Genomic DNA, 22,568 nt, shown 5'->3' on the forward strand with positions numbered 1-22,568 from the left:
TTAATGTATAAAGAGCCCAGTACTCCCCACTCCCAGCTGAGTGCCCAAGCTGCGAGGTTGCAGACCTTTTCCCGGTTCCCCCCAGGGCCCCATGAATCCTGCTTTCTTTCCTTCTTAGGCTCCCGGAGACACCTAAGTCTCTCTGCAGATCTAGGTCCAGGAGTTTTCACCTGTGTAAATAAGACCGCCACCACATCTCTGTCATTCTAAGAAATAAGCAGTTCTGTGTTTATTTACTGTATTTAATTCTAGCACACTGTAAAATAGCAGCGATGTGTTTTTGAAAGCGTTAACTGCCTGCATCGCTTTCGCTTCATCTTCATTTCCTTTCACTTTCCATTTCCTAAGGATTTTGCAGTATCTTTGCCTGAGTTTCTTTCATATGCAATTATATACTCCTTTCTTTCTCCCCACCTTTGATTCCTTTCCTCTTGTTCTCCACCCGTTGCCTTCCTTCTTTTCTTTGTCCTAGTTTAGCCCCCTCCAAAGCGTGTCTTGCTGTTGTCGTTCAGCTCTAGAGGCAATGAAGCAATGAATTGGGGTGGTTGAAATGTGGGCACAAGTGGGAGGGACAGGCACACAGGATAAAATAAAAAAATATGGAAGGGGCCGAGTGTGAGCTACACCCACTGCAATCCCTGCAGACCTTCATGATTAAACTCTGAATTAGCTGAACGAAGGGTGATATTCAAATAAGGACCCACAGTGGTGCTTGGCATCTCATAGGTTTCTGCCTGCAAATCCTGCTCAGGGTCTCCATCTTTTGTCTGAACCTCCAGCTAGGGAGGCTTTGACAGCCTGCCCTTCTCCCCGCGGGGTCTTGTGTGGGAATGGGTACTTGGACGGTAGCTGTGAAGCAGGGTCTCCTTCAGGTCTCAGGGTCCGAGCCCCTGGGCCATTTGATTTTGGGAAAGAAAGAGAAAGAATGATGCTTCTCTGACTTCAGACACACTCCTTATATTGTGGCCAGGGAGAGAAAGAAGGAGCCAACTCATTTTAATACCCGTGTGCCGCTGGAAAGTTGCTTTTATGACTGGGACTGTGTTGTAGGGGCTGCTGTCTCCGAGGCTTCTGTACACTTCAGCAGCTTTCAAAAGGAGCTGCAGTGCGGAGGAAGATTGGAGGGAGAGGGTTTCTGGTCCTATTCACAGTGCTGCTGGGGAGAGCGGGACCCAGTGAAAGCAGAATGCAGGGGAAGGTGTTGGAGTCCAGTGAGGAACCTGAGCTGTTATCCCCATGTCATTTGCTGTTCTTAATAAGCGGTACAAATACTGTTATCAGCACAACAAATTATAATGATTATTTTCTAGCAGAGTCCTGATTGCCTGAATCACTACTTTTAGTGCAGGAGGCTGCTAATATCCAGATTCTTAGGAGATCATTATTATGTGCAAGTTTGCTGGAGTATTTGAATGGGGTTTTTGCTCTCCCATTATCTTGATTCTAAATGTAATTATTCTCAGGGTGATTTTTTCTGACCCCAGCTTCAGATGGAACAAGCTTGGTGGTCTCTGACTCACACTGTACAAACAAACAAAAACAACTCCTAAAAGAACCAGCAACTTAACAGCGGAAGAAATACAGTGTAAATGTGTTTGTCACATTTAAGCAGTGGACAAATGAGCTAATTTGAATCGCTTAGTGCTTGTATAGTCACAACTAAACAACCCCTGTAAATTAATTGTGTGACATGCGATTCCCAATTATGTAAAGCAGTATAATAAGCTTTGAGGATGGTGACTGTCATTAGTTATATGTACAGCACTGTGGAAAATTACTTATTCTTTCTCTTTGCCTAGAGAGGCACAAAGTAACAGCTTCCTCAAACAAGGGGAGGGTAGCTCTGTCTTCTTCTTGTTGCAAATTGGGGTTTGTGTATGGTGTGAAAGGTGGAGCAGAATGTGAACTGCTTACATTTTTCTTTAATTTGGCTGTAGAAGACGGAATTCATTGGGCTCCGTCTGTTCAAATGAACTTTAAGCAACAATCAAGGAAAACATTTATGCTCCTCTCTACATATGTAATAGTAATATGTCTTCTGAAGAAGACATAATGGAACTGGAGGCTTAGGTTACCTTAGGAGAGCAATACAGGAATGTTAACTACTTATGTAGGCATTAAAGGCATTTTATAAAAGCAAGCAGGTTTTTCCTGCGAGGTATTAAAACGCCTTACTTGTTGTTTCTAGGAGCTGCCTTTCTTCTGGGTATGAAATTTAAAATGGGGAAACCTCCCTACCAGCTGCCTCAGTTCTGTTGGTCAGGAACCCCCCGCATGTTTCTCCCCCAGCAATCTAACTGTTAATGCATTTAATTGGTGCTCCCAAAGCAGTTTTGAAATATTGATAGATTTTAAAAACATCTGTAAATTATAAATAATTTTTAAAGTTCACATTTCTCTTTTGAATGCCCATTACAGAGTATTAGTTTTCAAGCCATTTAATAAGTTATGAGACAAATGAGTGAGTTTAATGTGGGGTCACCGATGTGAAAAAAATAAATGTGGTGGTTGTATCAAAGTTGCAGCTTTTCCAAAACTGTGTACATTTCTATCGAAAGCTAACAGACAATATTATGTAATAATGTATATTTTATTTAAAGCACCTTTACAAGCCAGCCCTATCTGCTAATTCTATTAAGAAGATCAAAACTGTCTTTTGTTTCAGTGACACACATAAGTTGGGCCATCACTGAAGTCACATTAATGCTTAAACACTACCCTTTGGTCTTGTAGTTGTTTAGATCTGTTCAGCACACAGCACAATATTGTTTTATTTCAGCAATATCTAACCTCTTCGTTTGCTATTTATTCACACCTGCATATTCCCCTAAGGTTCCCTATCTCATTTTCAAGGTAGCCCTGCAGACAATTAGCGGCAGTAATAATATAAAATGTGTCCAGCACTAAAACCTGAAACGGCCATTACAAGTAAACTATATGATATATAATAACCACTCCACTCAATTACCTGCACGGAAATGCAAGGATTTAAAACTGCAGAGCTCTATCATACATCCAGTTAACCAACCTACCTACCTGCTACTTAGTCCTTCCTTCCTTAGGACTGTGGCATGCCACCTGGTAAACCGGCAACGCTGTTTGCGGCTGTGTGTGTCAGCCATCCCCTTCAGCGTGTGTGTATGAGCACTTGCCTGTGTCCGTGGTGGTATGTGAACAGGTCTTTGGCTGGTGGTGGGACGACCAAGAAGAGCTGCCCAGAAATCCAACGCGTGCGCTGGCATTTACAACCTATATGCCGGTGGCGGCGTGAAGTAGGTGTGTTTATGTGCTGCTGCCTGGTATACTTGGTTTGTCATTTTTAGTATCTATTCCCGTCCCACGTAACCTGTTGTTATAAATGTTGTACCTATTAAAGGAACCGTGCTATTTAGTACTGCAGGTGGGGTCCTGGGGGATGTTTGTGTGACCAGTCTGCCGTCACCATTAAGGGGGCGAAGTAGCGAGAACATGTCAGCAGGACTGGGAGCCAGAGGGTGTCTGTCCAGCTGAACTGCTGGGCTTTCATTCCAGCTGGGGCCAGCAGCTCAAGCATTTTGCGAGCTCTGTGTTTCGTCGGGGGAAGACTTTTTCTCTCAGGGATGGCTCAGACCTGGGAGGTACGGGTTCTCTTTCCTCCTTTGCACAGATTACATTCGTAACCCGAGGCAAACCGCTCCAGCTTGTCTATGCCCCAGTTACTTGAGCAGCAAAATGGGGAAAATAGAAAACTGTTGCTTACAGGATATTGAAAATATTAATTTGCTCATATTTGTAAACTCTGTTCTATCAGAGGAACCTTATGTATTATGGCACATAAAGGTTTGCTGACACTTGCTTTAGGAATGTGGCCATTTGTCTAGTGGCAGCAAAAACAAGTTTAAATCACACAGAAAAATAAGGCGTGATAAAGCAAGTGCCCTGAAGCATATTCCAGCCAAAGCATGTGTATGTCATAAACCTTCCCAGTGACCAAGTAGCGTTTTTCTGAAGCAGTACTGTTAATTCAGTCAGCAGCACTAGGGATAAGATCACTTTTAAGACCTCACGACTACTGGGGTTGGCACATGAGTGGCTGGCTGCTAACTCCACAGAGGTGCTTTTGTGCTCTGATGCTTCCCCCTTCCTCCCTCCCTCCCCTTTCGTGGGATAACTCCTTCTGGTATTACTTCACTTTTCTGTTAGTGAGCACTTTCCCCCATAAATATGACTGAACAGGTGTTACTCTGCTACTAACTGAGTTTCCAGCTGTCCTCCTCCAACACAGACCAGGCAAAATCTGTTGTTTCGTCCTATTAGACAGACTAGAGCACTATCAAGCCTGAGATGGAGGTCTTCCTCGCAGGATACGGTAGTTTTGTTGCCAGAAGATGGTCAGGAAGGCCTGGCTGGCTAACAAAGACAGTCCTTCAGCTGCTGGGTGTAGTTCCAGTTTTGCATCCCCTTTGGCAGCAGCACAGAGACTGCTGCAGTGTGGCCAGCCAGCAAAATTAGGAAATAAGGACCTCTTTTATTTACTCAGGCTGCTGAATCACGGGCATTCCTGTCTGCTTGGAGAAAAGTCAGGCAGCTCTACTTTCCACTGGAAGTCTCAGGAGTGCTTGGTACTTTCATCTCGGAGTGTTCACACACTTGTTTTAATGTGCTTTATGGAAATGGTGAAACTCAGCAAGTACAGTTGGTGTAGAAAAACATCTGCACTAACTATTCACACACATTTGCATCTTTAAATAGACTTTCAGGCCTTGTAGCCGATTTCCAGCAAAGCCTTTTTGGTTGTGAGTGCTGGAGGCTTTCTTAGAGCCAGCGAGTGTGAAGTGACTGGTTCCAAAAATTAAAAATTTACATGGACATGTTAAGTGCATCACATTGAAACTCAGAATACTTGCCATGACACAAAAAAGGCATTTACAGTAAGTAGCACTTAGTGAATGCTGAAGGAAAAAAAAAGAAAGTCAATACAAAAAATATATTTTAGAACCCCGTAAACACTCTGTCGATTACCTGGAGCCCTATTGTGCCCTCAGATAGGTATGTACCACTCCTGGGGAGACTTGCATGTGTGCATCTGAATTTGGTCCAGAGTGTTTTAAACCAGGTTGTTTTAACACCTGCATCAGCATTTGTAATGTTGACATAGCTTGGTGGGTAGGTGTCTGCAGATTTATAGATGCGTGGCTGTATGCAGAGTAGCAGCAAACTGTATGTTCTCTGAGAGGGATGGGTAAAAAGGGATTTGGAGTCCTGTACCCCAACAGCAGGTCAGGTTTTACCCTCAGCACAGAACCAGCTCTGTGGGAAGTGCCCCTGGGAAAGCGGGAGCGAAATCTGCAACCCAAGCCTGACGCTGAGCTGTGGAGACCTTGTGTGCAGCTCCTTCGTCATGGCTTTTAGTGCCTAGACCTATCACCCAGCGCCTACGCACACGGAGCAGTCTCGGCGCATGGGAGCAAGCTGCAGATCGCTGCCATTTTGAAGGAGATGCTCTTAGTGGTTGCATGTTAATTTTATGGCGTGGCATCTTTAGTGGGAAAGGCTGGGGAGGCAGCAGAACAGGCAATGCCACCATCCACGTCTTGCTGTAGCAGCAGTTCCTCATAGTCCAAGTTTCCTTCTTGCTCGCTGCCCCCAGACCCATTCCTAGACAGCCCCGAAGCGCAGCAGGCACCTTAGTCCTTTGCACAACGTTCACACAGTGTTTGGGTTGGAGTCTGCACGGCAAAAGTCCCTGCAGCGAAGCGTTTCCCTTCTTGCAGAAGGAAGGTTCTGAAAGCCCTTCCGTGGGTCACTGCTGCTGGCCGGCACGCCGGGCTTCAGGAACCCTTGGCGTGAGTGCAGCCCAGGGGCCCTCCTTCCGGAGCGTGGTGGTTGGCCACCAGTGCCCCTTCCATGCCGGAGAGGGGGGAGCCGGGGAAACGTGTTGGGTGCATTGTTAGGCTCGTACTCAGGAAAATCCTGTTGTCCTCTGCCGTGTGCTGTGCGGAATTCCCCCTGTCTTGCTGGTAGCTGGGAGAGGTTGAGAGGTTTTTCCCAGTTCAAGTTAAAAGGACACGAGTCAGACTTGTGAGTGGTTTGCTCTTCTCCTCTCTGCACAGAGAGAATTGCTCTGCGGAATTGTTACAGGCTTGGATTAAAAAACCCAACAGCAAAGTGACGCACAGAAACATCCGTAATTTCCAGTTGGAAAGCAAGGAGTGGCCTGGTGCTGTGGTTGTACTATTCCCCCTCTGCCTTCCTTACCTTGTAGAAGAGCTGAGGAGAGCCCCCCAAGCAAACAGGGAGAATTGGATGGGGGAAAGGGGCTGCCATTGCTTACACCGTGGTCACGCTCAGTACTCTATCCTGACCCTGCTGCCAGCCCGACAGCCCGCTGAGATCGGCGAGCCAAGGGGAATAGTATAATAGGTAAAACCAGGCAGGCAGTGGCCACAAAAAGGAAGTGATTTACTACTGTGTCTGTGATGGTACGCTATTTATAACGCTTACTATATATTCCTCTAAACATTTATACAATAATATATCATTTCTGCATAGGATATACATTTTAATACTAAATTTGGTTACAAAATATGTTGCCTAGGCAGTCACAGGCTATTTTTCTTCACCCGGTTCCTTGACATAAATTCCTGTTTATCTGCCGGGAGTGGTTGTATGTCAGAAATATGTTTGATTTTGAAGGACAAAAGGTTTCTCCATTTAAGAGATCTGGATGAAAATAGTAATTTAACATAAAATTTTAAAAGGGAGAAAAAAATTAACATCTTTTTCCGTAAATAGTTGTTCTACTTTGTTGCTCAATTCCAGTTTGGAGAGCCAAACCCAGCAATCCAAAAGGGCAGTACACAGATTTACATTAAAACTCTCTTGAGAATATTGCAGTCATTAATGTACCAACTTAAAAAATCACCTGGCTGGCATTAGTTAGCATGTACAACAGCTAGTAACTTTGCTTCAGTACATTGGGAAACGTTTTAGCAGAGGATAGTCCTTTTGCTGGGATTTTTATTTCTCAATTTTTATCTTAAAAACCCGAATACCTTTGTTTTCAGTTCAAAGACACGGCACTTGAGCAGGGATTAGTTTTTTTTATTTAAATATATACCATTAGTGCAGGTTGATATATAGGTAAATGCAGATATGTATTTGTGCATGTGAAAGGTATGTGTAGTTTGTGAAATCCTCCTCTCCGAGACATAAACGAGAGAATAAAAACCCATGCAGTTTCCAACTTATCCTGAAAAGCATTGTGTCAGTGGGCAGGCATCCAGCAATGGTGTTTGGTTGTTTTCTCAGAGTTAGATGGTTGCCATCTGGCATTGATAGTGAGATGGCGTTGTCATCAGTTTCTAGATGCAGGAAAGGAATGAATCCTCATCTGTTTCCTGTGGATAAGCAAGAGGTTGATAATGTAGTAAAATCTTGTTACCTTAAAGAAAGCAGGCTTGGGATTTGTTTACATAACATAGGCCAGCTCTAACTTTTATGTTGGTGTAGTACATTTCTTGAGAGAAGGCTGAAGAGGATAAGAAACTCACTGCTTTGTCAGGAGTGTGCCTTAAGAAAGACATTTTTCAAGAGGTTTGTCCTGTCTTTTTCTGTGCTATTGCTGTAGTCAGTTTTGCTTTCAAAAGAAAAAAAAATACCCCAAGCATCGCCCCTGGAAAAGAATAGGAGGATTATTTGATGCAGAGTGGTCTTTCAAGAATTCTTTTAATATTTTTAAAGAAGTTTTAGATTAAGCATGATCGTTGTAGTGTTGTTATCTACATTTAAAACAAAAGGCACAAAAGCTGTACAGCACATCTGTTGAAAAAAAATAGTTGCAACTTGCCCTGCCTGGTGATGATGAGGTGCTATCATGGAGAACCAGTTTATTATCTGGCTAGCATTTCTGTTTTGTCTTTTCCTTAGTACTCGTAAATCTTTCAGCTTTTACCATAATGGTTTATCATTTTTCCTGTTTCCAGTTTTTTACAAGTTGCTTTGTGTGTGATCACCTCATGGTACAGGTTCTGCTGGGCTGAGGAAGTTCAGCTGGCTGAAGCCTTCGCAAAAAGGAAGAAATGGTGGGCAACCTCTTGAACTTGAAAAGGCAAAAAAAAAATAAAAATGCTGTTCACAACTGACCCTTTTGAAACTTTCTGATTTTCCTTGATCCTGGCTGTTGGTTTGTTAGCTTGTTTTGAACATTTAATGATCCAGCTGCCAGCTTTCAGTAACTGAATTGAATCATTATTGGAGAAATCTGGTTGCACTTTATTAGAGAAAACATCGCTGTTTATACTGTTGTTCTGTTCCTCCCCTGTAATTTTTCCTATTTTTGTTTAGAATAACACCCAAGTCTCTCTCAGTAATAGCTTTTAAAGATTTCTGTGTTCAGAATCAACTTCAAGGAAAAAAAAATACAACCTGTGGCAAAGCAGGAGGAATCTTTTCATTAAATATTAGGCATGTGGGTTGACTGTATTAATTTTAAATCGTTCCTGTAATATTTTCTCCTTTCCTTTGACTCTTCAGATGCTCACATAATATGCAAATCACTTTACAATGGATACAAAAGAAACATTAAATATATTAAAATCTGCATTTTAATAAAGTTGTCAATGTATAATACATATCCTGCAACTGAGAAGGAATGATAAAAAAGCAATAAAAAGGTAATATAGGGACAGAACTATTTAATAACTTTTAATGTTTTACAGTCTGATAAAAATAAATGTGGTCTGGAAGCTGTTGGATACAGGTAGAAGAAATATCCTAGTCTGAGGTTAACATGTTTTAGCTGTTGAGGAACAGCAGATCTGCGTTGTTCGAATGCATTTGCTGTCTCCTTTGAACTGCAGGGATTAAGCTTGTGGGCATGTTTCTTTCTCTTTTCAGATGGAGTGGATGTTGAGGATGACCCCACTTGCTCATGGCCAGCATCATCGCCTTCTAGCAAGGACCAGACATCCCCGAGCCATGGAGAAGGTTGTGATTTTGGTGAAGAGGAAGGAGGCCCTGGGTTGCCCTATCCATGCCAGTTTTGTGACAAATCGTTCAGCCGTCTCAGCTACTTAAAGCACCACGAGCAAAGCCACAGCGACAAGCTCCCTTTCAAATGTACGTATTGCAGCCGCCTCTTCAAACACAAACGGAGCCGGGACCGCCACATAAAGCTTCACACGGGAGACAAGAAGTATCACTGCAGTGAGTGTGACGCAGCCTTCTCAAGGAGCGATCATCTTAAAATTCACTTAAAGACTCATACGTCCAACAAGCCATATAAGTGTGCCATTTGTAGACGTGGGTTCCTGTCGTCCAGTTCGCTGCACGGCCACATGCAGGTTCACGAGAGGAACAAAGATGGCTCTCAGTCTGCTTCCCGGATGGAGGACTGGAAAATGAAAGACACTCAGAAGTGCAGTCAGTGCGAGGAAGGCTTTGATTTTCCCGAAGACCTTCAGAAGCACATTGCAGAATGTCACCCTGAATGTTCCCCTAATGAAGACCGGTCTGCTCTCCAGTGCGTTTACTGTCATGAACTCTTTGTAGAGGAAACGTCTCTGGTGAATCACATGGAGCAGGCGCATAATGGTGAGAAGAAGAATTCATGCAGCATTTGCTCTGAGAACTTCCATACAGTAGAGGAGCTGTACAGCCACATGGACAGTCACCAGCAGCCAGAGTCGTGCAACCACAGCAACAGCCCGTCTTTGGTAACTGTGGGCTACACCTCAGTCTCTAGCACCACTCCAGACTCGAATCTCTCGGTGGATAGTTCAACAATGGTGGAAACGGCTCCCCCCATACCAAAAGGTCGTGGAAGGAAGCGGGCTGCTCAGCAAGTGCCAGATATCACTGGTCCTTCGAGTAAACAGGCAAAAGTTACCTATAGCTGCATTTACTGCAACAAACAGTTATTTTCCAGCCTTGCAGTTCTGCAGATACACCTGAAAACTATGCATTTAGATAAACCCGAACAAGCCCATATCTGTCAGTATTGTTTGGAGGTACTGCCATCTCTCTACAATCTGAATGAACATCTTAAGCAAGTCCATGAAGCTCCAGACCCAGCACTGATTGTTTCTACCATGCCTGCCATGGTGTATCAGTGCAACTTCTGCTCTGAAGTGTTCAATGACCTCAACACCCTTCAGGAACACATCCGGTGTTCTCATGGATTTGCCAACCCTGCTGCTAAGGACAGTAACGCATTCTTTTGTCCCCATTGCTACATGGGGTTTCTTACAGATTCTTCTCTGGAAGAGCATATTAGACAAGTCCATTGTGATCTTAGCAGTTCCCGCTTTGGTTCCCCTGTGCTCGGGACCCCCAAAGATCCAGTGGTGGAAGTGTATTCTTGTTCTTACTGTACAAACTCTCCAATATTTAATAGTGTGCTTAAACTGAACAAGCATATCAAGGAGAACCACAAGAACATTCCTTTGGCACTGAATTACATCCACAATGGAAAAAAATCCAGGGCCATGAGTCCCTTATCTCCTGTAACCATTGAGCAAACCTCTTTAAAGATGATGCAGGCGGTGGGAGGTGCTCCTCCTCGTCCTGCAGGTGAATATATCTGTAATCAGTGTGGTGCTAAGTATACTTCTTTGGACGGTTTTCAGACTCATTTAAAAACGCATCTTGACACTGTCCTGCCAAAACTGACCTGCCCTCAGTGCAACAAGGAATTTCCAAATCAGGAGTCTCTGCTGAAGCACGTTACCATTCATTTCATGATCACCTCGACCTACTACATCTGTGAAAGCTGTGACAAGCAGTTCACTTCTGTGGATGACTTGCAGAAGCACCTACTGGACATGCATACATTTGTGTTCTTCCGCTGCACCTTGTGCCAAGAAGTTTTTGACTCCAAAGTCTCCATTCAGCTACACTTGGCTGTGAAACACAGCAATGAAAAGAAAGTATACAGATGTACGTCTTGCAACTGGGATTTCCGCAATGAGACTGACCTACAGCTTCATGTTAAACACAACCACCTGGAAAACCAAGGCAAAGTGCACAAGTGCATCTTCTGCGGTGAGTCCTTTGGTACGGAGGTGGAGCTGCAGTGTCACATTACTACGCACAGCAAGAAGTACAACTGCAAGTTCTGCAGCAAAGCTTTCCATGCTATCATCTTGCTGGAAAAGCACTTGAGGGAAAAACATTGTGTTTTTGAAACGAAAACTCCAAACTGCGGAACGAATGGGGCGTCTGAGCAGGTTCAGAAAGAGGAAGTGGAACTCCAGACCTTGTTGACAAACAGCCAGGAGTCCCATAACAGCCATGATGGCAGCGAAGAAGATGTGGACACATCTGAGCCTATGTATGGCTGTGACATTTGTGGAGCAGCTTATACCATGGAGACCCTCCTGCAAAATCACCAGCTTCGAGACCACAACATTCGACCCGGAGAAAGTGCCATAGTAAAGAAAAAGGCTGAACTCATTAAAGGGAATTACAAGTGTAATGTGTGTTCTCGAACATTCTTCTCAGAAAATGGGCTCCGAGAACACATGCAGACCCACTTGGGACCAGTGAAACACTATATGTGCCCAATCTGTGGGGAGCGGTTTCCTTCTCTTCTGACTCTTACTGAACATAAGGTCACACATAGTAAGAGCCTGGACACTGGAAACTGCAGGATCTGCAAGATGCCCCTCCAGAGCGAGGAGGAATTTTTAGAGCATTGCCAAATGCACCCTGACTTGAGGAACTCCTTGACGGGTTTCCGCTGCGTGGTGTGCATGCAGACGGTGACCTCCACGCTGGAACTGAAAATCCACGGCACGTTCCACATGCAGAAAACTGGGAACGGTTCTGCCGTGCAGTCCACGGGGCGCGCACAGCATCTCCAGAAACTCTACAAGTGTGCTTCTTGCCTGAAGGAATTCCGCTCCAAGCAGGATTTAGTGAAACTTGACATCAACGGTCTGCCATATGGTCTGTGTGCTAGCTGTGTTAATCTCAGTAAAAGTGGTAGTCCGAGTGTCAACATCCCTTCAAGCAGTAACAGACAAGGCATGGGCCAAAGTGAGAACTTGAGTTCCATTGAGAACAAAAGCAAGGCAGGGGGACTGAAGACTCGATGTTCTAGTTGCAATGTTAAATTTGAATCAGAAAGTGAACTCCAAAACCATATTCAGTCAATCCACAGAGAGCTTGTTCCAGACAGCAACAGTACACAGCTGAAAACACCACAAGTATCTCCAATGCCCAGAATCAGCCCCTCCCAAACTGAAGAGGTAACCCTTTTTTCTTTGCTCTTGACACCTTCCATCCTTTTGGAGAAAATTCCCCTTTTTTCAAGCTGTCTTGTCACTTGTCATGAAATGCTTAGGCTGAACCATGTTACATTTCCATCCATAGCCATTAGCTAGTAATTACTTGCTTCTTGATATGCCTTACATCTTGGATTGAATTGTGGGGAATAGGACTAATTCCAGTCTCCCTAGGATATTGTCTTCTGTATCACTGAGGAGACCTATTTTCATGCCAGCACAACTGAGATCTGGAGCCTTATCCTAGCTCCCTTATGTGTTGGAATCCCCAGCTAGGAGTTGTGCTTACGGCAGAGAGCATTAATGACAGAGGAGTAGAATAGAGTGAGCCAAAATGCTGGCACAAGGGCTGGGTTTTTAAAAAATATTTGTGAGCAGCAAATCGAGGGTGGTTTTTTAAAATTGTGTTGTAGACATTCTTCTTCCCCTCTTATAGCATGTTTTGATTAAGTAAAAGTGTAACGCTTGCCTAAGGTAAATTGGGAAATCAGTCCTTTGGATGCAATTCCTCGTTGTGTTTTCCTTCCCATTCCCGATGAGCAACACTTTGATGTCACTGAAACACCCAGTGCCTGATGATTGAGATCCCATTCATGCAGCATAACTTAGAAAGTAAATATCAAAAGTCCTGAGACATCTCATCTGCTTCCTCAGTCACCAGTGACCAAGTAATAACACCTGTGTGCAGGAAAGTAGGGGGGGGTCATGCACTGAGGGAAGGGAATCTGTTTTATCTTCAGAAATGCTGTCAGCAGAATGACTTGGAGTTAATATTTTAGGCATGGTATCTTGCATAATGACCCCTTCTTCTTCAGGAAGCCTAAAAACACAGCACAAACAATAAGAAAGAATAGCTTTTGTTTCAAGAAAGCTTTTTGCCTGTAATGGTCCAAGCATGGTGCAATCCATTGCTGTGAATGTGTATGGATACCCTGTGGCTAGGGAGCTGCTGCTCTTCCATCACCTTCCTCTCTCCCTGTTTGTGAGCCCATCTGTTGGGTAAGAAATCTCTCAGCGTGTCATCCAACAGTGTTGTGCAAACTGGAGGGCAGGGGGGAGGCGGAGAGGGAGGTGGGAAGAGACATAAGGGTATGTGGGCCAAGAGGTAAGTTTTTGTGGAGTTATCTGCCGAGAACATAGCTGGAGATAGGCTGGGAGAAAGCCACTGAAGTAGCATGGGGCCTGGAGTGCCACGAAGAGGGAAGTGGAGCTGGGAGACGGTGAAGTACTGGGCGGGATGCATCTGCCAGGGAAGTGCCCTGTGCTTTTATGACTTCAGCTTCTCCAGTTTGCACATTGGGTGGTAGTGAGGGACACCTGGGGAATGTGATGTGGTGTGGAGTTTATGGAAGGAGCAGGTTGTTAGGCTGGGAACCGCGGGTCTAAGGAAAACCTTCTTTTCAAAGAAGAGGGGAAAGGAATGGCTCCTGTTAGGTGTGGTTCAGGCCATTGAAGTCCTGAAGTACTGCTGCTGAGTGAGTGTTTTTGATAGATTCAGAGTCATCCTGGTTTCTGTTTCTGTCATCTTTCCCCAAGTGACTACATGAAATCTCTCTTCTCAGTTATGAAGCCAATTCCTGCTACCTCAAGCACCATTGGAATCATGCATCTTATGAGGGTTACCATGATAAAACGTTGCTAACTTGTCTTTGTCTTGCTTGTCAAGTAGACAAAAAGATATTTGGGGGTCCTCTGTGGTGATATAAGGTCAGTTACCTTCAGTGTCGCCAGTGAATCTTGTACTTGGATGAGGTGTAATCAGAGCTCTTACGTCTTCTTCTGAGTGGCATCATATGCCACCTCTTACTCCTTTCGATTTTTTTCTTAGAAATGTGTTTAAGAATAAAAAAAAACCCTTTTAAACTACAGCAAGTTTTGTGAATAGCATTTCCCTGCTTTCAAATTGCCATTTGCCCCCTGCTCCCACTCGGAGCATGTAAACTGATTTTTCAGTGTCTTTGGACCTAATCTCCATGTAAGTAATGTAAACTTTTGGATTCTTTTCTCCTGGGAGGCACAAAGCTATCGAGTTCCTGATAGAGCATTAGTACTTCTGGCAACCGTAAAGGCATGTTTGTAAAATCCTGAAAGATAATTTAGTTTTCTAACAGATATTATTGGTTTCAAATTATAGTGATGCAAGCTTTACAGCAATGGGAAACAAAATTGGAAGGGGTAATACACAAATGTTTAACACTATAGATTGGTTGTCCAGGCTGGGGGAAATTAAAACATCAGCATAGAACACAAACTTTAAAAAAAATAGGAGTTCTAAAATTTGTTGATAGTGGCTTCACTACTCCACTGGAAGGGTATTTCTTGAATGGAACGGGATGTTGAACATGGCTATTTAAACACGCTGTTTTGGGGAGAGTTCATATCAAGGGGTGAAAGTTTTATTATTTGTGTGAGTCGTGTGGTTTGAGATTTCAACCTTTATATATAAAAACCCTTCATTCTCAAGGCAAGAAAAATACAGGACCTGTTTCTCAGACCATTGATAGTTCTGAATACCCTTAGTTGCTCAGTATTGCAGTAGTATCATAAGAGTACTAGAAAATATCTTTTTAAGATAAAAGATAACATTAAAAACATCATTTCTGGCTTCTTTGCCAGGTATCCTCATGGCTGAACTAGAAAACTTCCCTTTCTATCCTGTAGTCAGTAACATGATAGAGTGCAATTACCTTAACATGGGATAATGTCATCAGCTGAGCTGTCGCCTGCTGAGGTGGCCCTGCTTGCTAAGTGAAAGATGGGGACCTGAATCATCTTCACTGAAAGCTGCCTTTCAGATGGGGTGGGAAATGATGGGTGGTGCTCATCATCAGTTACAGTAACTCAAGGAACTGGACGGAACTCATTAAGCCCATCATACCTCTAAATCTAGTCCCCCTAAGGTATCACACCGACCTAAACAGGCAGACTGTTGCTAGCTAGCTATTGAAAGAGCTCTGAAATCAGGAAATCTGCTAACTTACTCTTTAGGTTTAATGAGTTGCTGAATTCAGGTTGTAGACTTCTTGTAAAGATCTTGAATCACTGCAAGCACACTGTTAGGATAATCATCTTCTTGGTGATAGCTGATGTTTAAAGGTGGAGAACAAGATCTGATATAGTGAATTGGGAGCTAGACATCAGCCCTTTTTCTGACACTCATTTGATTTCTTGACTTCGAAATATCTGCTTGAACATCTCTGCTTCATTTTCCTTATTCAGAAAATAAAACTGATAGTTCCTGAAAAATGTGTTGCTACGCTTGATTGCACTACATTTATTGTGAGGCACTTAGAAGATGAAAAGCAGTGTTCAAGAAAAACTGTGTGGCCTTGTTTCCCTTGTTCCTCCCTAATACACTGTCATGCTCCTAATGAGAACTCCTGACTCAGCAGAAGGTCTGCCCTCACTTCTTAAGCCTCACAACTTCTGTACATGCAGAACCATACCAGCATAACTGTACAATAATAGTTATATAGTTAATTGCTTATCTGGTGGAGGAGGAAGGAATGGACTCCAGTTTACACCACTAGTTTACTGGTGAAACCTGTCTTTACAGCAGTGTATCCATATGTGTAACTGTGCTCAGTTTGGGGTCCTGTTGGTAACTTCCAGAGCAGGCTCAGCAAGCGTAATTGCCTCTGTAAGTTATGTATCGCTTTGTTCCATGACTGTGAAGCTCATGTGCATACTGTATTACCTGTGGCAATGCAGACAGTCCTTCATTAATAATACAAGAACACTCTGGGTTTTCTGGTCCTGAGAGAAGAAGGAGCAGTGCAACTGCCAAATTACCGCGGGACTAAAGATGCTTATTTAGGTGCTGCAAAAAGAATTGCAAAAACTTACTATAGCAGAGAGTATCGAAAGTGATGGACAAAGGAGCCAACTAGTACTGGCCACAGCAGCTGAAGAAGGGAGTAAGCATGAGTATGGGGCTGCTTTTTCTGTCCTGTCATGGTTGTGCAGAGCTGTGTGCCAGGATGGGCATGTCACAGCAGGGGACACCAGGCACATCACAAAACCATTCTGGAAGGAGCCATGAAAAGTGCAGGCTGACAATGAGCTTCTGGAGATGGAGTCACAAAATTCAGATGCTGAGGAGAGCTGGTGTCTCCTTGAAGCTCAACTTCCCTGGCCTCAGATGATTCCAGAACTGGTATCACCCTGGGAGAAAGGATGGAGTTCAGGTAGGTGTACTGTTCTATCATTACATTTTTCCCCCTTTATTCCTGGGCCCTGAATCTATTTTTATTCTCTTACTATTCCTCCCCTCTTCTCAAAACATTGCTATTCTCACAAAGATAGAAAACAGGAACTGCCTTTTGAGGTAGCTGGTTTGTTTCAACAGCATGCACTGGCAGTCAGAGACGGAAAGGAGAGAGGAAAGACTCTGAGCAACCCAGAAATGTTCCCAGATGCATGCTTTTGGCAGGGCAGGCAATAGCATTTTAGCAATATAAATCACTGTGCTTTTAACTGGAAAAAAATGCACTGAAATCAATACTCATGCATTTAATTGAAATACATAAAGAAATTAAAGTAATCCTCCTCATCAGCAATCCAAGCTGATCATTCTGACTACAGGATTTTTATGAATAAGCACATAAACTTGTAATGTAAACATAAGAAGTAGTGCCTTGGGTTTCCTGTCAGTGAATCCAGGCCCAGAACAAGTGATTTTCATGCTGGATTTTGGATCCAGAAACAGAAAAAGGTAAAGAAGGTTTGTTGCTGGCACAAAGATTTGGTTTTTAAATAGTTTGTGGAACTAATCTGTGGCAAACATATTTTCTGCTTCTGGAGTTCCAGAATGACCGCACTAAAAATACCATTTTTGTCTTCTTGCATAATTCTGACATTGCTTTCAGGAAAGTATTATTTAAGATGTGACCACATATATTTTTAGGACGGGTTACCCTGTTTTTCTTGCCCCAGTAAGCCACCTTCACATTACCCTGTGCTCTAATTTATGGTAATGCCACTGCCATGAAGTGGCTGACAAGATCTAGGCTTACGTCACTCCTCTCCTCTCCTCTCCTCTCCTCTCCTCTCCTCTCCTCTCCTCTCCTCTCCTCTCCTCTCCTCTCCTCTCCTCTCCTCTCCTCTCCTCTCCTCTCCTCTCCTCTCCTCTCCTCTCCTCTCCTCTCCTCTCCTCTCCTCTCCTCTCCTCTCCTCTCCTCTCCTCTCCTCTCCTCTCCTCTCCTCTCCTCTCCTCTCCTCTCCTCTCCTCTCCTCTCCTCTCCTCTCCTCTCCTCTCCTCTCCTCTCCTCTCCTCTCCTCTCCTCTCCTCTCCTCTCCCATCCACTCCCCTCCCCTCCATTCCCTGTTCTCCCTTCTCCTTATCATTCCTCCCCTCCTCTCCCCTCCCATAGCAAGCTATCAGAATCCTCTCTGAGTTTACCAAGGATGGTGTTATTTATTAGCCTGTTGCTATAAATCCTACCCAAGTTACACCACAAACTTCCCACCTTCTCAGCATGAATTCAGTCTGTGAAAGGAAGGCCATGTGTTGCCTAGGAGCTACTGAACTCAGCAAGAGTGATATTCGTACTGGGTTTTCATGGTTTCCTGTCCACTGATCATTAAAAGCTAACACTGTCTGTCTTATTTGTCAGAGGCTTCTGATGGGGAACTTGGAGAGACACCTTCTTCACACCCATGGAAAACTTTGCATGAGAGGAAGAATGAGTAACAAGTCCTCCAGAGTTTTCAAGAGCAGCAAACCAAGATTCTTATGAAATACTGCAGTGGGGGTGGAGTGCCTGCTTGAAGAAAGGCAGAAATGGAGAGGGACACAGGAATGTGGATGAAGGTGTCAAGCATCTCTAGAGAAGGCAAACGTAGAGTCAACAAAGCTTTGTGTATCAAAATGTCCTAAGATACAAACTCCCAACAGGTCAGCTGTGCACCCCACTGCCCTCATGGGACTTTCCCTGTACATGTATCTGCTGACCAAGTGACCAGGGTAACATGCCACCATTTTCCTTCTGCACAGACCCAGTGGAAGATCAGATGAGTATTTGTATTCTGACCTCAAAATTAAGTAGAAACACCAATAAATTCCCCTCATTTTTCTAGCCTGATTAATTTTAGGATCAACACATGGGACATCAGGTATGTCTCTTTTTTTGTTTGCTGATTTGCATACCTCTAGAAAGTTCTCCCTTTCCCCCCCACCCTCTCCCCGAACTTAGTTTTGGACTACTCTTGGCCAGTTTCAAGAAAAACTTCATAGATGAATGGGAATCTCAGAACCTATAAAGTATTTACATTTGGGAAGATCTGACCCGGCAGTCGATAGAATCCAGACAGGAAAGGGGCCTTTTAGAGATCCAAACCAGGAAGATGGCTTTAGCTGAAGTTCAGACCTGGTTTTGAAGGTAATGAAAGGTATCAGGAAACGAAGGTATAAGAAACCACGACCTGTTGTGCTCACCAACTTTTTAAGTGACTGTAATTGTTTGAGAATTGTTTTTTACTACTGCTTAATGAAGTTGCTCTATGTAATGTGTGTATTATTTGTCTCATGCAATAAACATAACACCCGAATTTTTTACTTTGTCATCTGGAAAATAAAATGGGCTAACCATTAATTGAAGATGGATACGTAGCCCCAGTACTGCTTGTTTCATGAAGCTGTACAAAATGAACATAAATGAACCACCAGACATTGCAGCATCTTGTTGGAGTCCTCTTCTTTGACCTCCCATAGCTCTGTGATGGCTGGTAATTGATCTTAAGCCTGAATGTTCAAAAACCTTAGGTACTTTTTCTCCTGCTGAACCCAGCTTTCATTTATTCCATTTCCTGCCTTGTATTACAAATTATTGCATAAAATATGACCTGTAGTATTTTATGCCGTGTATTCTGCTGAATAGGACAGCAGAAATGTGTCTCCTGCTACCATCTGGACTCGCCATGGGACATTTCAGGACAAGGGCACAAACTAACACAGAGGAGGTTCCCTCTGAACATCAGGAAACACTTTTACTGCAAGGGTAACTGAGCACTACCAGAGGTTACCCAGAGATGTTGTGTATCCTTTGAGATACTCACAAGCCATCTGGACATCGTCCAGCTCTAGGTGGCCCTGCTTGATCAGGGAGGCTGGACCTCAGGACCTTCAGGGATCACCCTCAGCCATTTTGTGGTTCTGTGGGTTCCCCCAAACTTTGAGCCTACCTACCAGATGTATGTTGATGTTACCCTGTTCTTCCTTGGTGATTAATCCTTTGTTGCTAGTAAATGGCTTCATAGGTCAGAGAATAAAAGGGTGGGGCCTCTCCTGATACCGAGCATCTCAGTACAGTCCTACCAGTAATAATGTGCAGACCTGGGAAAGCGTCCCTGAACTTTTCATAAGAGGCCCGAATTCCTCAAGCTGAAAGCTTCACATGCATGCACTGATGATTGGTAACATCTGAAAAATGCCTCTGAAGAGCAACTTACACAGTCACAAATATGGCCATGTAAAAGATGCTTGTGTACTCAAAACCAAGGTGGGAGTTAGGAGAGAAGAGAGCATTTGTGCCCTTCAACGATGCTTCCACAGTTCTACTATCCTGTGTGGGATGGATTTCCTCTGGCTTTTACCTATTATCCAGATTCAACATTCTGTGCAAAAAGGCACACCTAATGTTTTTTTCATATCTGGAAGACCACCTCTTCCTCTCTTCATTTTCCAGTGGTTCACCAACAAAGAATGATCCAAGACTCAAAGTTTCCAGATTTTCTTTTGTACTTTTTTCCCACTACTGCAGTAGTCCTCTTTTTGTTTTCTGCTCTGATGGCTGGAATAGGTTCAGTGCCAAACTGTGGGAACATGGCTGGCTGCATACAAAAACCTTGCAACCATCACTGACGGTGGCCAACAGGCCATTGATCCTGTTCTGCCGGCTGGTGCTTCTTTTGTAGGTTTAGTTGTCTGGATTGTCTGATGGTTTTCCTGAACTATCTGTCTTAACCACAGCTCCTCAGTTTCCTTATGTTCCCTGCTTCACTGTTGGTACTTTGTGTGGTGGTGGTTGAGTGGTTGAAGTCCTGCCACCCCAGAAGTGTGACATTCTGCTCCTGAGAGAAATTCCACAATCTCTTTTTTTCTGATAGGAAATAGTCTGAAGCTCCATGCAAAAATTACTATTATAACATGACACACTGCTGGAACATTCAGGAACTGCTGGAATTTTGAGAAGTAATGTGAAATTAAAAGGTTATGAAATGGGACATAGGGAATTCTGAAAAGTTCCCTTATTTCCCTCAGAGGAAAGCAAGCATGTCTTCACGGGAGGAAATGGCTAGACACAAATCATTGTGGATAGCGTTGAAGACTGGCTCGGAGGAGTGCTTGTTTTGCTGGTACACCACTTCCTTGGGCAGCTGCGCTGCCCCAGCGGAGGTTTTTCAACTGGGCATGCAGTCAAGCATCATTGCAATGTCAGCAGCTGTGTGCCAGCTCAGATGCTACCAGTGTATTTGTTAACATTGATGTGGCCTAAGAGTATCCATACAGGGTAGTACTATAATTACAGCGGGAGGATTGTAGAACTCCGTCCGTGGTGTATTTCATAGTGTAGGCAAGGCGTTGTAAAACTCTGGTCTTGCCAGTGTTGTCACGTGAAACCTTCATTTGCAAAGTCCCATTGACTGCCCCAAGTGCAGAGCTAATTGCATGAGAAGGATCTAAGGGGTTTAATCCTTCTCCTGATACTTCAATGAAAATTAATTTCTTATATATTATGTATGAGTAATATATTTCTGTTTGTACATTAATATTAATGTTGCATATTTTTGAGCACGAGTTCTATTCTGTAGGATTAAATTATTCTTGGTAAGTAATAGCCCAGAATTCTGCAGGAATAAAGGTTGAGTTGAAAGTGGACAATTAAAGGCAGGGGGAGGATCCCTGAGTCACACTTCAGAAACTGAAATTAATCAGCATTAATTTTCTGTAGCGTCGGAGAAAAGTGGTTTTAGTGTTTAAGTCAAACAAAATGAGGTATATAAAAAGCCCCCGATTTTGCCTTTCTGTTAAAATCCAGAGAGCTTTTACAAAATTTGTGATGGAGAAAAGAGACAAAAGAGTATTCTCTTGTGCGTACTTGCAAACTATTAATTTTATTGGGCTACATCTGTTGCTGATTGTTGGTGAAGAAAGTAGTGGCTTTATTGAATGACAGTCTGTCTCAGTATGCCTTTTTTAAAACAAAGGGGAAAAAAGCCAACTTTAAAAAGAAAAAAGCCTATCAGCTTACTGAGAATATCAGCTTTTTTGCATCTCAGACCTGCTGAGTCATGCTCTACTGCCTTTGCTTTGATGCCAGGTCACCTGCAAAATTATCGGTGCAGTCTTGATCATAATTTCTCCTTAATGCCCACAGCCACACAGCTGCTCCGATACTGAGATGCTGGATGTTTGGGTGCCTTTTGATGGTTTAGCAGCTCGCTGGCTTTCAGAGGGTCTCAGGTTGGCAGCCACCTTAGTTTTAAAGTACACTGTAAGGAGACAGAAAGTTCAGTTGGTGATACAAAGGGTCCTGGATGCCAGAGCACTGCTCAGTGCAGTTTTTGGAGGCTCAGTCTCACCCAGGATCAGGGCAGGGATAGAAAGACAGAAAGAAGTACATTTGTTTATTAGATCACAAATCACATTCAAGGTACTTAAAGCTGTTTGTACTCATAAACTATGTAAACCGGATACAAAGTAATTGAGAGCAAAACAAATATACAGCCACACGCTGCTGGGTTTTAGAGTCACTTTTCTGACAGGTGCTTCAGTACGGCGTTTCAAAGACCTAAAGAGATTTAAAGTATTAGAGAGCTCTCGGGGAAGAGGTGCAGTTTTTAAATGTTGCAAGATGTTCTTTCTGTGTGGGGATGTGAGACACTGCAAGCTAATGCACTTCATCAGCCAGGGGAAGGAAAGGTTTCTAACTAAGAGACATTGAAGATAGAGGTGATTAAATAGAGAATCCAGAATGTAAAGGTGAAAGACAGAACATCAGAGCTGACTTCAAGCAGAGTAAAGAAGGAAGGACTGCTAGAATGGACATTTGTATTGATGCATTTTGTGTACTAAAGCAATAAGTAGCCGTAATGAGAGAAACTACAAAAAGTAACCTTTTTCTCCATTTTTTGGTTTGCATCCCTTCTGGGATTGGTTGCATTCTGTCTCTAGGCATGTGCAGTGGGACCTCGTTAAACTTAGGACCCTGCTAAACAAAAGCAGAACAACAGAAAAATGCTCATAAACTCATTATGAACACGTTTTTAAAAGCAATCAGGAAATACTAATTAAAAGGTGTT

General features: G+C 43.4%; 1 protein-coding gene across 1 annotated transcript in view; it reads left to right on the forward strand.

Moving 5' to 3' along the window:
* The window catches only part of ZNF521 (zinc finger protein 521), a gene marked incomplete at its 3' end in the record, with an annotated part of 208,115 nt that overhangs the window by 87,115 nt on the left and 98,432 nt on the right, over positions 1–22,568 (forward strand). Inside the window, exon 5 of the mRNA XM_084260613.1 lies at positions 8,878–12,230. Within this exon, the coding sequence (XP_084116739.1) occupies positions 8,878–12,230 (3,353 nt within the window). The remainder of the gene's footprint in view (positions 1–8,877; positions 12,231–22,568) is intronic.

This window comes from Gallinula chloropus (genome assembly GCF_964237585.1).
Source record: "Gallinula chloropus genome assembly, chromosome: 2".
In the NCBI taxonomy this organism is placed as follows: domain Eukaryota; kingdom Metazoa; phylum Chordata; class Aves; order Gruiformes; family Rallidae; genus Gallinula; species Gallinula chloropus.